At 39.5% G+C, this 12389-nt stretch overlaps 1 protein-coding gene across 5 annotated transcripts in view; it reads left to right on the top strand.

Annotated features, from left to right (window-relative positions):
* Positions 1–9509, top strand: part of SGK3 (serum/glucocorticoid regulated kinase family member 3) — a 65757-nt gene extending 56248 nt beyond the window's left edge. For 4 of the 5 annotated variants that reach the window (XM_054058570.1, XM_054058571.1, XM_054058572.1 and 1 more), the window contains 7 exons: positions 1518–1630; positions 1849–1885; positions 2000–2086; positions 4842–4937; positions 5744–5899; positions 6966–7055; positions 8104–9508. In XM_054058570.1, the coding sequence (XP_053914545.1) occupies positions 1518–1630; positions 1849–1885; positions 2000–2086; positions 4842–4937; positions 5744–5899; positions 6966–7055; positions 8104–8274 (750 nt within the window). In that variant the 3' untranslated portion in view covers positions 8275–9508. Of the gene's footprint in view, positions 1–1517; positions 1631–1848; positions 1886–1999; positions 2087–4841; positions 4938–5743; positions 5900–6965; positions 7056–8103 lie in introns of all 5 variants that reach the window. The other variant, XM_054058573.1, reaches the window with a different exon arrangement.
* The last annotated feature ends 2880 nt before the right edge of the window (positions 9510–12389 follow it).

The following is a 12389-nucleotide window of genomic DNA, read 5'->3' as shown; positions in this document are numbered from 1 at the left end:
AAGTCTGTATATGTTTGAATAAGATGTTCTGAAGCATTTTGTGTTCTGTAGGCATCTGTTGCTTTTCAAAGTGCCCTGTGCTTCTAGGAGTGCTCAAGAAACTTGTGTATAAACTGTTTGAGTAGTCGGCACAGATGAGGAGGATAGAAAATGTTGCTTCTCTTCCTTCAAAAGGCTTTGTGAAAAAACAGTAATATCTGGACCTATCTAGGAAATGAGTTATGATTGAAGAAATCAGCATAATGGAAAAAATAGTGTATAAAAGGAACTATCCAACATACATGCTTCAAAGAAGAGCTGCATGTCTTGTTGCTTGCTGAGTTTTCAATTTGGTAGCTTATTCGTGTAAAATGTACATATTTGGAAGGTCTTACGGGTGAATAGGAAAGAAGGATGAGACAGGATACCATTGTTAGACAATAAAATGCTGGTAGCTGAAAGGACACAGGAGAAACGGTAAAATTTAAGTAGTTTGTTTTGGCATATCTCAAGGTTTCCTATTATGTCACTGCAGCTGGATGTACACAGGCGAGTGTAGAGTATATGGGATAAACCAGGATGAGATATGAACTGGGGTGTACTTGTGCATTAGTTCTAGTTCATATGACCTTCTCTCAGTATTTATAATGCACCTAGAGCTGGTGTTCTGACCTTGTTAAGTGGTGGAGCTGGGACAAGACGAGCCTTTCTCTTGTCTGATGTACTGTCATGTTATTTAGAAAGTATTAGCAAACTCCTGGTGTGCTCTGCTCTGAATTGGTGGCCACAACTTAGTTTGGCATTTTTCCAGGCAAACTAAAATACAGTTCAGAACAACTTTTGAATTTGAATGAAGTGCTTGCAAAGTTCTCATGGCTTTTTTTTTTCTTTCCCTGAAGTTTGTAGATGGAAAACAGAAATTTTTTTGTTTAATTACAGCTTTTAGAAATTGAATGGGTAGTGCAGTTTCATCTGAATGGTTACAATTTAGTCTTTGGCTAGACTTCTGTGTCTGCTCATCCTGTTGGAAGCCAGGCAGCTCTCTGTAGTTAAGAGAATTTGTGGATCAGCTTGGAATATACATCTCCCAAAGTGATCTTAGGTGAAAGTAGGTGGTTTCAGAATAAAATTATATTACTACATAGATATGAAGTTTTGAGTACAAGCATATACAGAAATGGAAGATTACTTATTTGACATCAGGTTATATTCTCTTAGGAGGCTTTCTAGAGTGATTTAATCTTACCAACCTCTGTTCAGAGTTAGTAGTTTATTCCAGTTCCTTTTTTACTAGTCTTAGTTTTAGAGGAATGTCCTTATATGTTTGAGGTACCTGTCCATCTCTGAGCTACAAAAGAGGGAGAGTAAAGGAATAACAAAATACTGTTGCAAAAAACATTTTATTTCACTCTATGTTTGTTTTTTTTTAAAAAAAGTGGACAGCTAAATAAAATTATGTTTTACTATTAATATTACATGTTACTAACCTGTTTTTTTGGTGTGTGTAATGTTCTTTCTTACTATTTTCATATTTACAGCTGTTCTTTCACTTACAAAGAGAACGTTCGTTTCCTGAGCACAGAGCCAGATTTTATGCTGCTGAAATAGCCAGTGCACTGGGCTACTTACACTCCATAAATATAGTGTACAGGTAAGTTTCTGAAATGTATTCTTGTCCTGCAGAAGTTAAAAACGGGACAAATTGCAGATTAAAACCACTGCATGAAATCACCTAATGCAAAATTTGAATGTCATGGTTTCACCAAAACTTAAAGCTTTCAGCTGAAGAATAGCAGTCCTTGCCTCTGAATATCTTGTGCTAGTGTCTGCTATTTTGAATTAATACAATTTTAATTTTTTTAAATACAGGGATTTAAAGCCAGAGAACATTCTCCTAGATTCACTAGTAAGTGTACAGCATCATTATTTGGTTTCTATATTCTCTCGCAAAATTGGCATTTGGGTGTATCTGCATGTTGAGCATATTCTCTTTTCTAAAATTGCACTCTTTCCTAAACAGGGTCACATTGTGTTGACAGACTTTGGACTTTGTAAAGAAGGGATTGCAAGTTCTGATACCACTGCAACTTTCTGTGGGACACCAGAAGTATGTTGACAACTTTCTTGGTTTTTTGGCTAGTAATTAATGACTGTTGACTATTATTAATATTTCTGTAACTGGAACATCAAACACTCTATTTTGTATTGTTGGAGACTTGCATTCTTTTTAACAAGCTCTTTCATGAACCAAACACAAGCTTCGTGCAGATCTCTTCTTTGTCATTTTTACTAGTACCCAACGTCTCCTACTTAACTAACCACATCACGATAACTCATCTCTTCCTTCCTCCCTTTGCCCCATCCCTTTTCAAACATTGTTTCCTCACACATCCCCTAACTGCTAGCTCAACACAGGACAGTCAGCTTGGGAAACAGCTGCAACAGATTTGCCAATAAGAACCCACTTACCATATCCTGCCACCAATGTTTTAGTAAGTTTATAAGGACATAGTATCTGTGAGTCTTGAGCAAGTTTTGCATGTGCATGAAACTTTGAACTTGCAAACCAAGTTTATTGAACTGTGTTGTCTCTCTTTACTGAGAAACTACAATGGAAACACAGTATCTGGAAGTCTTGAACACTTATGAGGGATTCACTGAAATGCCACAATTAGCAGCTTTGATGATTTGATAAACATACTTTAAAATAGAGAAAAGGCCTTTGAAGGCAGTGGAGGATGAGTGAGGAGTAGGATTTAGCTGAAACATTTGGAGTCAAAAACAAAACCGAAAACCAGCAGGTGACAATATGTGACAGCTTACCCTAGTTCTGATCAGAGCAGGAATCCGTAAAGATGAGTGATAAATGCAAACTGAAACCATTTGTTGAATATTTGAAATTTCATAGAATGGTTTGTGTTGGAAGGGACCTTAAAGATCACCTAGTTCCAACACATCCCACCAGACCAGGCTGCTCAAGGCCCCATCCAACCTGGCTTTGAACACCTCCAGGGATGGGGCAGCCACAGCTTTGCTGGGCAACCTGTTCCTCACCACCCTCACCATGAAGAATTTATTCCTAATGTCTAATCTAAATCTTCCTCCTTCCAATGTAAAGCCATTTTCCCCTCATCCTATCACTACATGCCCTTGTAAAAAGTCCCTCCCCAGCTTTCTTGTGGACCCCTTGAGGTACTGGAAGGCTGCTGTAAGGTTTCCCCCGGGCCTTCTCTTCTCCAGGGTGAGCAACCCCAACTCTCTCAGCCTGTCCTCATAGCAGATCTGCTACATATTCTCCTTTTCAGAAGGATAATGTGTAGAACACTGGTAACTGTGGATCTGTTTGTGAAAATCTGTGGGGTTATTTTTCTCATGTTCAGAGGCTTGGTCTACGCACTTACTTTGGGCTTGCATTAATTGCAGCGTAAGAGGGTGCTCATGCTGTTGCTTCATATGAGTTCTTAAAATATCACAACTATACATAGCAGTTGTGTATTAGCCTTTCTTATCCAACATTTAGATTAAAACTTTTCATAATCCTTCTAAAACTGTAATGATGTTCTCAGTGTTTCACAGAATCACTGAATCACCAGGTTGGAAAGGACCCACTGGATCATCGAGTCCAACCATTCCTAACAATCCCTTAAACCATGTCCCTAAGCACTTCATCATCCCGTTCCTTAAACACCTCCAGGGAAGGTGACTCGACCACCTCCCTGGGCAGCCTATTCCAGTGCCCGATGACTCTTTCTAAACAGAGCTGAATGACTTGGTGAATTCCAATACCTAAAAAGCTAAAAGGAGGTTGTGAAAGGTTAAAAAAGCTTAAGTGGTTGAGTTCAAAATACTGCAGCTGCTTTTCATGCTTTTGCAGGGTCTCCTCCAGACAAATGAGTTGCAGGGCACTCACATACAGAAAGTTTGAGAAATACTGATCTAATTAAACTGTGAGTTTCAGTCTGTGCCTTGTCTGACAATGCTATCATCTATTTGTAAATGAAATTTCAGAATTGCGATACTGGAATGATAGAAGTGAGCATCTCCTTGTTTTGAGAAGTTAGAAACTGTGCGTGCTGTAGATGAGGATTGAGATGACGATGATCCAGCCATAGTAATATGACATTACATACTCACAGAGAATGGTCTCATATTATGAAATGGCTGTCTTTGTGCTGTAGTGCTAGTAAGCTCTGCAATGCTCAGTAGATTTCTTTCAAGGCAGATGGCAATTGGTTAGCATTGTCATTCAGTCTCTGATGGTATCATATGTTTGTCATATCATATCTCAAATCAGTCAAGTGAATACCTACTTGACAGCAATCTAATTTAGCACCTCACAACTCATGCCCTCAACAAGATTTACAATGAAACTTAATATAGGTCATACAGTTTCTCAATAACGATAGATCTGAAGCAGAATTAACATCCTCTTTAATTTTGATGTACCGGATAGGGAGGATGCAGGCTGGGGATGGCAGAATAGGTATGGCTAGAGTAGGCAGCTCGCTGAGCGATGTTGCCTCTGCAACGATGCAGCAACCTGAAATCTGAAATGTATAACAAGTTTCATAACAGAGGTGGCAAAGTAGTTTGGCAAAACAGTATTGTAGGGGAAGGATTGTTTCAGTTAGGAAAACAACTGTCCTCCTCGGTAAATGACCAGATAGATAGTGGTGAAGTATTTCCCAGGTTTGTTCAAGGACAAGATAAATACTTAGCAATTACTTAGCAATACTTAAAATCGCTATGAAGCAACTTTTCCTGAAGGTTTGTACTGTAATGCAACTAAAACTTCAGTTTTATTCTTGCTAGCCTAATGCTCTAAAATACTTCTTTGTTTATGTTTTTTGTTTTTATTTCAGTATCTCGCACCAGAAGTCATTAAAAAGCAGCCCTATGACAACACAGTAGACTGGTGGTGCCTTGGTGCAGTTCTTTATGAAATGCTTTATGGGCTGGTATGTACTCATACGTGAAAGTAAACATGAAGTGTTGTTAAAGATATTAGCTTTTGCAAAATATTGAAATACTCCACTGAAATGGATGCACCGTTTGTTTTATATTTAACATAGCACCTGTTTTTCTCTTTCGGATTTTGCATTGCCTCTAGATGTCAAAGATTTACTTTCCAGTGAAATGTTGGACATCAACTCCAATGAAAACAAGTAGTCATCACTTTGAGGGAGTGTGAGAGTAAACAGAATCAACAGGGATAATACCCAATAAAAAAAGCCCACTTATATATGAAATTTTGCCAAATACTGGAATAAGTAAAATTGAAAGACTTTTTCTTTACTTATGTCTCCCAGAATTCCTCCTAGCTTTTTTACTTATTGATGCAGCAATAAAACAAAAAATCTTACTGTGCGGCTTCTAGTAATATGTAATCACTCTGACAACAATCTATTCTGTTAGTTTGCTTGAGTTTTCACCTCCTCCCGTAGGACTTTAAATAGGGAGATAGATTGGGTTTTCAAGTCTTATGTTCTTTTCGGGCAAGTTCAGTGGGAGCTTTGAAGCTGGATAGCATCAGTAGCTACTTATGAGTGTAAGAACATGTTAGAAGAAGAGGAGGTGGGTGAGGAAGGAGTGTAAAGATCTGACAACAGTGATGACTGAATTAGAAGTTAGCAGTGCATAGGAAGAGGTGGATTTCTTCTTCACTTCTATCAGTTTGTCATCCATGTAGAGTCATTTACTGTTCAATATACATGAAACAATGTCACATGTGGCATCAAATTAATGTGTAAATTTTATTTTTTAGCCTCCTTTTTACTGCCGTGATGTTGCTGAGATGTATGAGAACATTCTTCATAAACCCCTAGTTTTGCGCCCAGGAATCAGTCTCACAGCCTGGTCTATTCTGGAAGAACTTTTGGAGAAAGATCGGCAAAGCAGACTTGGAGCAAGGGAAGATTTTGTATGTAATGCTCTAATTTATTGATCCCTATTTTGTTTAAAGGGACATCAGCAAATTTACATGCACAGCACATGCTTAATAGTTGGAGATAGATTTCTTTGTTACATCTCTCTCTGTTTTCCTCCTTTTTATTTCTTCATTAAAACCACCAGTGTGGTCAGTCCTTGAAAGTTGTTGGGAACAGGAGAGAGGTCATTGTTGTGGGATATAAATATTTTGAGCTTGGTTGCTGCTGTAACTGCCAGCAAAGGAAACACGCTAAGGTAGGTTTCACTGTTTGTAGTGAAACTGGGAAGTAATCGAAAGAAAAGGCTGTTTTCTGGTAACGTCAGTTTAACTACCTACATGAAAAACAGTCTTCAGAGAAAGAGGAACACTAGTACCATACAACCTAGCCCTTTTTTTTAGCCTTGAAGTAGTGGCAGATGTTTTCCCAATATAACAACAAAAACATTGTTTGCAAGAAGGTGATGTGAGAAAGTGATGTGATGTGTCTTCAGAACTGTCGTGAGAAATGATCTAGAAAGACTTCTTCCATCCATTAATTGTGAGATCTTCAAAGTCTTCCTTTTGCATTCGTAATGTTACATAGTCTGTTGACTTCGTAACAGCATTTGGACTACGACATAGTACGTTCTCAGTATGGAGCAAAATGAAAGGATGATAGCATTTAGCGTAGATGTTTGCTGCTTCATAACCAGTAAGCGTATTGCTGAGTTGTTGAAGCAGCCACTTCTCAATGATCAGCTTTACAAAATCTAACGAAACTTTAAGACAGGAGCAGAGGTACTAACAGAAAACCTTCTTGCTCTGTAGTAGACTTGAAGGTGATTGATTTCAAGGCTTAAAAGCAGAAAATATGATCTTAAAGGAAAGCAAGTTTGTAAAGGCAGGCTACCAAATTTTAATTACTGTTTTTACCAATTACAGCTTTTATTACAAAGTAAACTGTGAATAAACTGATGAAGGACTTGACTTCCTTATGTGCACACAGTCTGAAGCAGTGTTTACTATGGTGCACAGGGTGTTTTTCTGAAATACCTAAAACCTTTGTTCTTTTCTACAGCTTGAAATTCAGAAACACCCGTTCTTTGAATCTCTCAGCTGGACTGATCTTCTTCAGAAGAAGATTCCGCCACCATTTAATCCTAATGTGGTAGGTGCCTGGTGCTGCTCTAGTTCATGCCAGCTGAATTTGTGCCTTTGAGGGCTCATCTGTTTGCAAAGTATGTTTTGGAACAGTGAAGAACGGGAACCCATCAGTGCCGACTGGACTACTGGGTAGTCACACTTAAGCAGTGATACTGTCTTGTTTTTTGCTTAAAACTGAGTTTGACATATCACTGTTTCATGTGCTTATTCCTGTCAAAGTGCTGTCACTTTTTGTAGCGTAAGTAGACCAAAGAAGAAAATACAGATAGCCTCTCTATTTGAGGAGTTTCCAAAAGACTGATTTTCTGCTTTCATTTTTTTTTTTTTTTAAGTTATTGGATCTTAGTTGCAGCTTTTCTTTATCCTCCCATCAATTTAAACTGTGTCAACCTGTGACTGGTTGTCCAAAAACTCATGGAGGGGCGAGGAAGTCATCCCTAAAGTCACATCAGAGCGTTGTCTTTTGTTGAGTCTGTATCTGTTTGGTGAAGAAGCCTTTGTTTTTCCCCTCTGTGACTAAATACTGCTGTGGTTTAGTTCTTAGGTGTGTTTCTGGGAATCTGATCTATCATAGCAACAAGGCCGTGGCTAGAATTTAACACTTAGAATAGTATTGATGGAAAAGGCAGAAAGATAACTTGGTGGGGTTTGGCGGGTTTCTTTTGTAGGTTTTGGCTTTTAAGGCAGTTTTTATTTGATTGGGTTAGGTTTGTTTAATGAGGGAGGTTGTGGTTTGTGGGCTTTACTTGTTGTTTGGGGTTTTTCCCTTTTTTGCATCTCCATAACAGTCATTTAAGAAAGAGACATTTCTTCTTAGGTTTATCAGGTCGTAAGGATGCATAGGGTTTGGCCTGAACTCCAGCTAAAAAGACACAGTCAGGCTTTTAATAGCTTTTTTTCAGGGATGCTGTGGTGTGCTTTCTTATGTTTCCTGGGCTTAAATAGGAAAGAACAACATAAAGTAGATAGCCTCAAGAGTTAAATTTGAAATCTACAAGACAAGCACAAGTTTAAAACACAGTACTAATGTGACAACTGTTTCTGTTTTCTAGGTTGGACCAGATGATATTGGGAATTTTGATGCAGTGTTTACAGAAGAAATGGTCCCATACTCAGTTTGTGTTTCTTCCGATTACAACATTGTTAATGCCAGTGTCCTAGAGGCGGATGATGCATTTGTTGGATTTTCTTATGCACCACCTTCTGACGATATGTTTTCCTAGGAAGTTAGAAGCCAATAGTGTTTTGGAAGTCTTGGGGTAAACAGAAATGTTAGGATCATGGACACATTCCAAAATAGTATAACTAGTGCCTCGTTTTGTATGTAGGTTTGAAACCTATGAACAAACTTTCTCTGCTGTATAGGAGGAATTTGGGCATTTTGGATGGCTTTCTTTGGTGTTTGAACTGTTTGTTCCTGCTGCAGAAAGTATTTTTTAAAACCTTTAAAAAAGCATTCTCTACATACTATTTTTTAAGCAAAAACACTGACTGTTCTCCTCAGTCCCTTCAAGTTTACATTCGTACTTATCTAAGATTTGGCTAGCACAAACAGCAGCAAATTTAGTAAGTTTATAAATGCTTTTGTACCTATTTACAGTGACTTTGTGCTTGAATTGTAACTATGCAAATTGTCTTTTGTATATCCTGGTTAAAAAAGGTAATTGTTTTCCCTGTTATATCACTTTGAAATACACGTTAATTTACCCGTCAGCACTTAAATGAGCAGTTAATCTAAGTTAAGATCAAGATTCTTAAAGAAATTCTACACAATGAGAAGTTGGTCATGTAAAACTGGATTGTTGCTCTTGCTGAAGTACCCATTCACTCAACTGGATTATCGGAGGTGTGGGGGATTACTCAAAGCAAGGATGGAACAAGTTAACTGGATCGATTTCATAACGTTACTGATCGTGTGTTCTAGTTCTCTTTCCTCCCTGAGATAAAGACGTCTATATTTCAACTATATTAAAAATATATTTTTGGTTAAAACTCTGCTTTTCCAAAGATATAATATGCAATAATCACTTACTTTGAGAGACGATCTTGCTTTGACCTTTTAAGGGTGGATGGTGAGGGGATCATGCCAGACGTTAGGGATTTTCCTCACGGATTTATAGTTCAAAACACTAATATGTTCCAAACTGATTGTATTTCAACATTCATAGCTACTTGTCTTTGCATTCCAGTTTGCACCAATTTGAAATCTTCACTTGATATTACGGGGAAAAAAATGTAAATAATGCTGATAATTTTAAAAATGTGAAAAGCTGTTGTATTTCTCATAACATACACGTGTATGGATGAATTGATAATTCTGAACAATTTCTGTTTAAGGAAATTTTTTTTTAACAATGCAAAAAATGACTGCAGTTACAGTGTATAAAGGCCTGTCATGGTATTAGTTTTATTATATATATATTACTTGTAAATAACAACTTATTTTTGCCTGTTACTTCAAAAATGTTCTGTGTTTTTTGTTCATAAATGCATTTAGTTAAAGGCCTTGATCTGAGAGAGGTCTGATAAGACACTGATAAGTAGCCAGAGTTGAATCTTAGATAAATTTCAATATTTAAATCCTCTCATTCTTGACAAATTAAGAACTACGTAATAAAAATTGCTATCTATATTGCATCAAGATCAGTTAAAAATTGAAACTATTTGGGAGCAGAGTGCCTCAAATCAAAATTCTGTTGACATTAATGTTGTATCAACAGAAAATCATTAGACAAGTGGAAACTAAAACACGATGAGGATTCTTTGCTTATCCTAAGGAGTATCTCCTATAGCGGAGTCTCCTGCACAGCGATTGAGTGATGCTGAGCAGTTGCTAGTTAGTGAGGTGGTGGAAGGAGTGGCTGGGTAAAAGGAGGTAGACATTGGTATGGAAGGGAAGAAGAAACTGTCTTGTTTTGGGGAGTGAAGACTGGTGGCCTAATTTTCAATAGTGCAGCTGTGTGAAGTTCAGAGAGGTTTGGAAATGGCTGTGCAGCTGTTCAGGACAACCAACAACCCCAGGAATCCTGTTCTTGCAGCTCTAATCATTTGGAAGCAACACCCTTACCCTCTTAATTGATTGTAAGAAAGGAACTATCCATTCTCCTACTGAATTTTTACTCTGTGTACTCTGAAATGATTGTGGGCTACAGCAACTACCCTCTCCTTACAGCAAGGAAGCATATCCTGTAGCTGCTTTTGCTTCTCCCAGGAAGAAAGTACAGTACTGTGGAGAGTTGTGAAGGAGAGAGGATACTTTAGAAGCTGTTGCAGTGGGAGGTAGTGTCCCCTTTAGTTTTTGTCTTATATTTCCAAGACGTCTATACCTAGCTGCCTGACTTTGGGGTGGGGGGGAGTTGTCATAAATTTGTGGCTTCTTTGCTTTTTTTTTGTTATTTAAACAAATGGCAGTAGTAATTATTTCTGGGAGAGCAGCTTAATAATAGCTTATTAAGCTTTTTTTTGTCAGCAGGCTCTGCCTTTTAGGTGACATGTGAATGTGTTAAACATACAGCTTTCAATACTTTAGTTTGCTTTGTTTATTCTACTATAAATTCAAGTTGTGAAGTGCCTTGGTCAGATCAGGACTTCTGAAGACAACAGACTGTGTACAACATCAAGCAGTAAAGCCTCACAGTGCTTCCGTACCTAGCACTCCTGTTCTGAATATTCCTGCCTTTCCTGATGCTGGTTGTCCACATAGAGCAGCTCAATTCAGATTGCATTAGCCCCTTCACCCACACGGAGCTGAGAGTGAAAGCTGAAGCACTGGTTGTGGTAAAGCTGAGATGGGAGATTGTCAAAGAACCTACACAGGAACCACTTGCGGTGCTCCCTTCCTGCTTTGGCAGATAAGTATAAAGGGAGGTAAAATTTGTCTTTTTGTGACTACCATAGGGGAGCTTGCCTGTTGGTAGCAAAAGGGGGCTGTTCCTCCCCTTCCAGAGAGGTGCAGCTGAACTCCATGAAGAGTAGCCCTTCTCTCCGGTGCTGTGGAAGTGAAGAAACAGTGCTGCCTTAGTGCTCTCTGGTCTTCTGGCCTTAGAGGAGAAAGACAGAACAAGATGGACTGACTGACATACATGGCAGCTGTAAAATCATGAACTGAAATACAACAGAAGAGTTTAGCAGTGCTGCCTTGGGAGGTAAGCTTGCAGATGTCTGGCATGCTAAGGGCAGTAGTTAAATATGCAATATTTATTAATGAAAGACAGAAAATGCTTTTACAAATGTGTTGTCTTTTAGTACTTACTATGGTGTCAGTGCATGACCCTTTCTTAGTGGTGTGCCTAGGACTGTGGCTCCAGTAACGCGAAGGCAGTGCACCCCACAGCAGAGACACCCAGAAGAGCTGGTGGCTGATGTGCTTGTGCAGCTGTGGGTCATGGGTGGGCTTGAGTTTTGCCTTCACCTAAGGTGCAGAGGGAGTTATTTCAAACTGGCTGCTCAGAGCTTGGAGAGGTGTACTCAGCTGGCTAAAAAAAAGGCTGGTTGACTGGGTCCAGAGAATTGTGGTGAATGGAGTTAAATCCAGTTTGTCACCAGTCACAAGTAGTGTTCCACTCACAACACTTGAGTAGAAGTCAAAACTGAGTGGGGTCGGTTCTGTTTAATACCTTTAGCAAGAACTTGGGTTAGGGAATCGAGTATGCCCTCAATAACTTCGGAGATGCCAGTAACTTGTGTGGGAGTGTTGATCTGCTTGAGGGAAGGAAGGCACTAAAGAGGGATCTGGATGGGCTGTATGAATGGGCTGTGACCAGCTGAATAGGATTCAACAAGGTCAAGTGCCAGGTCCTGCACCTGGGACACAACAACCCCATGCAATGCTACAGGCCTGGGGAAGAGTGGCTGGAAAGTTGCTTGATGGAAAAGCACCTGGGGGTGCTGGTTGACAGCTGGCTGGATGTGAGCCAACAGTGTGCCCAGAAGGCCAAGAAGGCAAAGAGCATCCTGGCTTGTATCAGAAACAGCGTGGCCAGCAGGAGTAGGGAAGTGATTGTCGCCCTGTGCTCAGCACTGGTGAGACTGCACCTTAAGTCCTGTGTTCAGTTCTGAGCCCTTCACCACAAGAAGGGTGTTGAGGCTCTGGAGTGTGTCCAGAGAAGAGCAACGAAGCTGGTGAGGGGGCCAGAGAACAAGTCTTGTGAGGAGCAGCTGAGAGAGCTGGGGTTGTTTAGTCTGGAGAAGAGGAGGCTGAGGGGAGACCTTATTGCTCTCTACAACTACCTGAAAGGAGGTTGCAGAGAGGTGGGTGTTGGTCTCTTCTCCCAAGTGATAGGTAATACGACAGGAGGGAATGGCCTTGAGCTGCACCAGGGGAGGTTCAGATTGGATA

The sequence above is a fragment of the Cuculus canorus genome, chromosome 2, assembly GCF_017976375.1.
Source record: "Cuculus canorus isolate bCucCan1 chromosome 2, bCucCan1.pri, whole genome shotgun sequence".
Classification (NCBI taxonomy): domain Eukaryota; kingdom Metazoa; phylum Chordata; class Aves; order Cuculiformes; family Cuculidae; genus Cuculus; species Cuculus canorus.
This window is presented reverse-complemented; position numbering and strand designations above follow the sequence as displayed.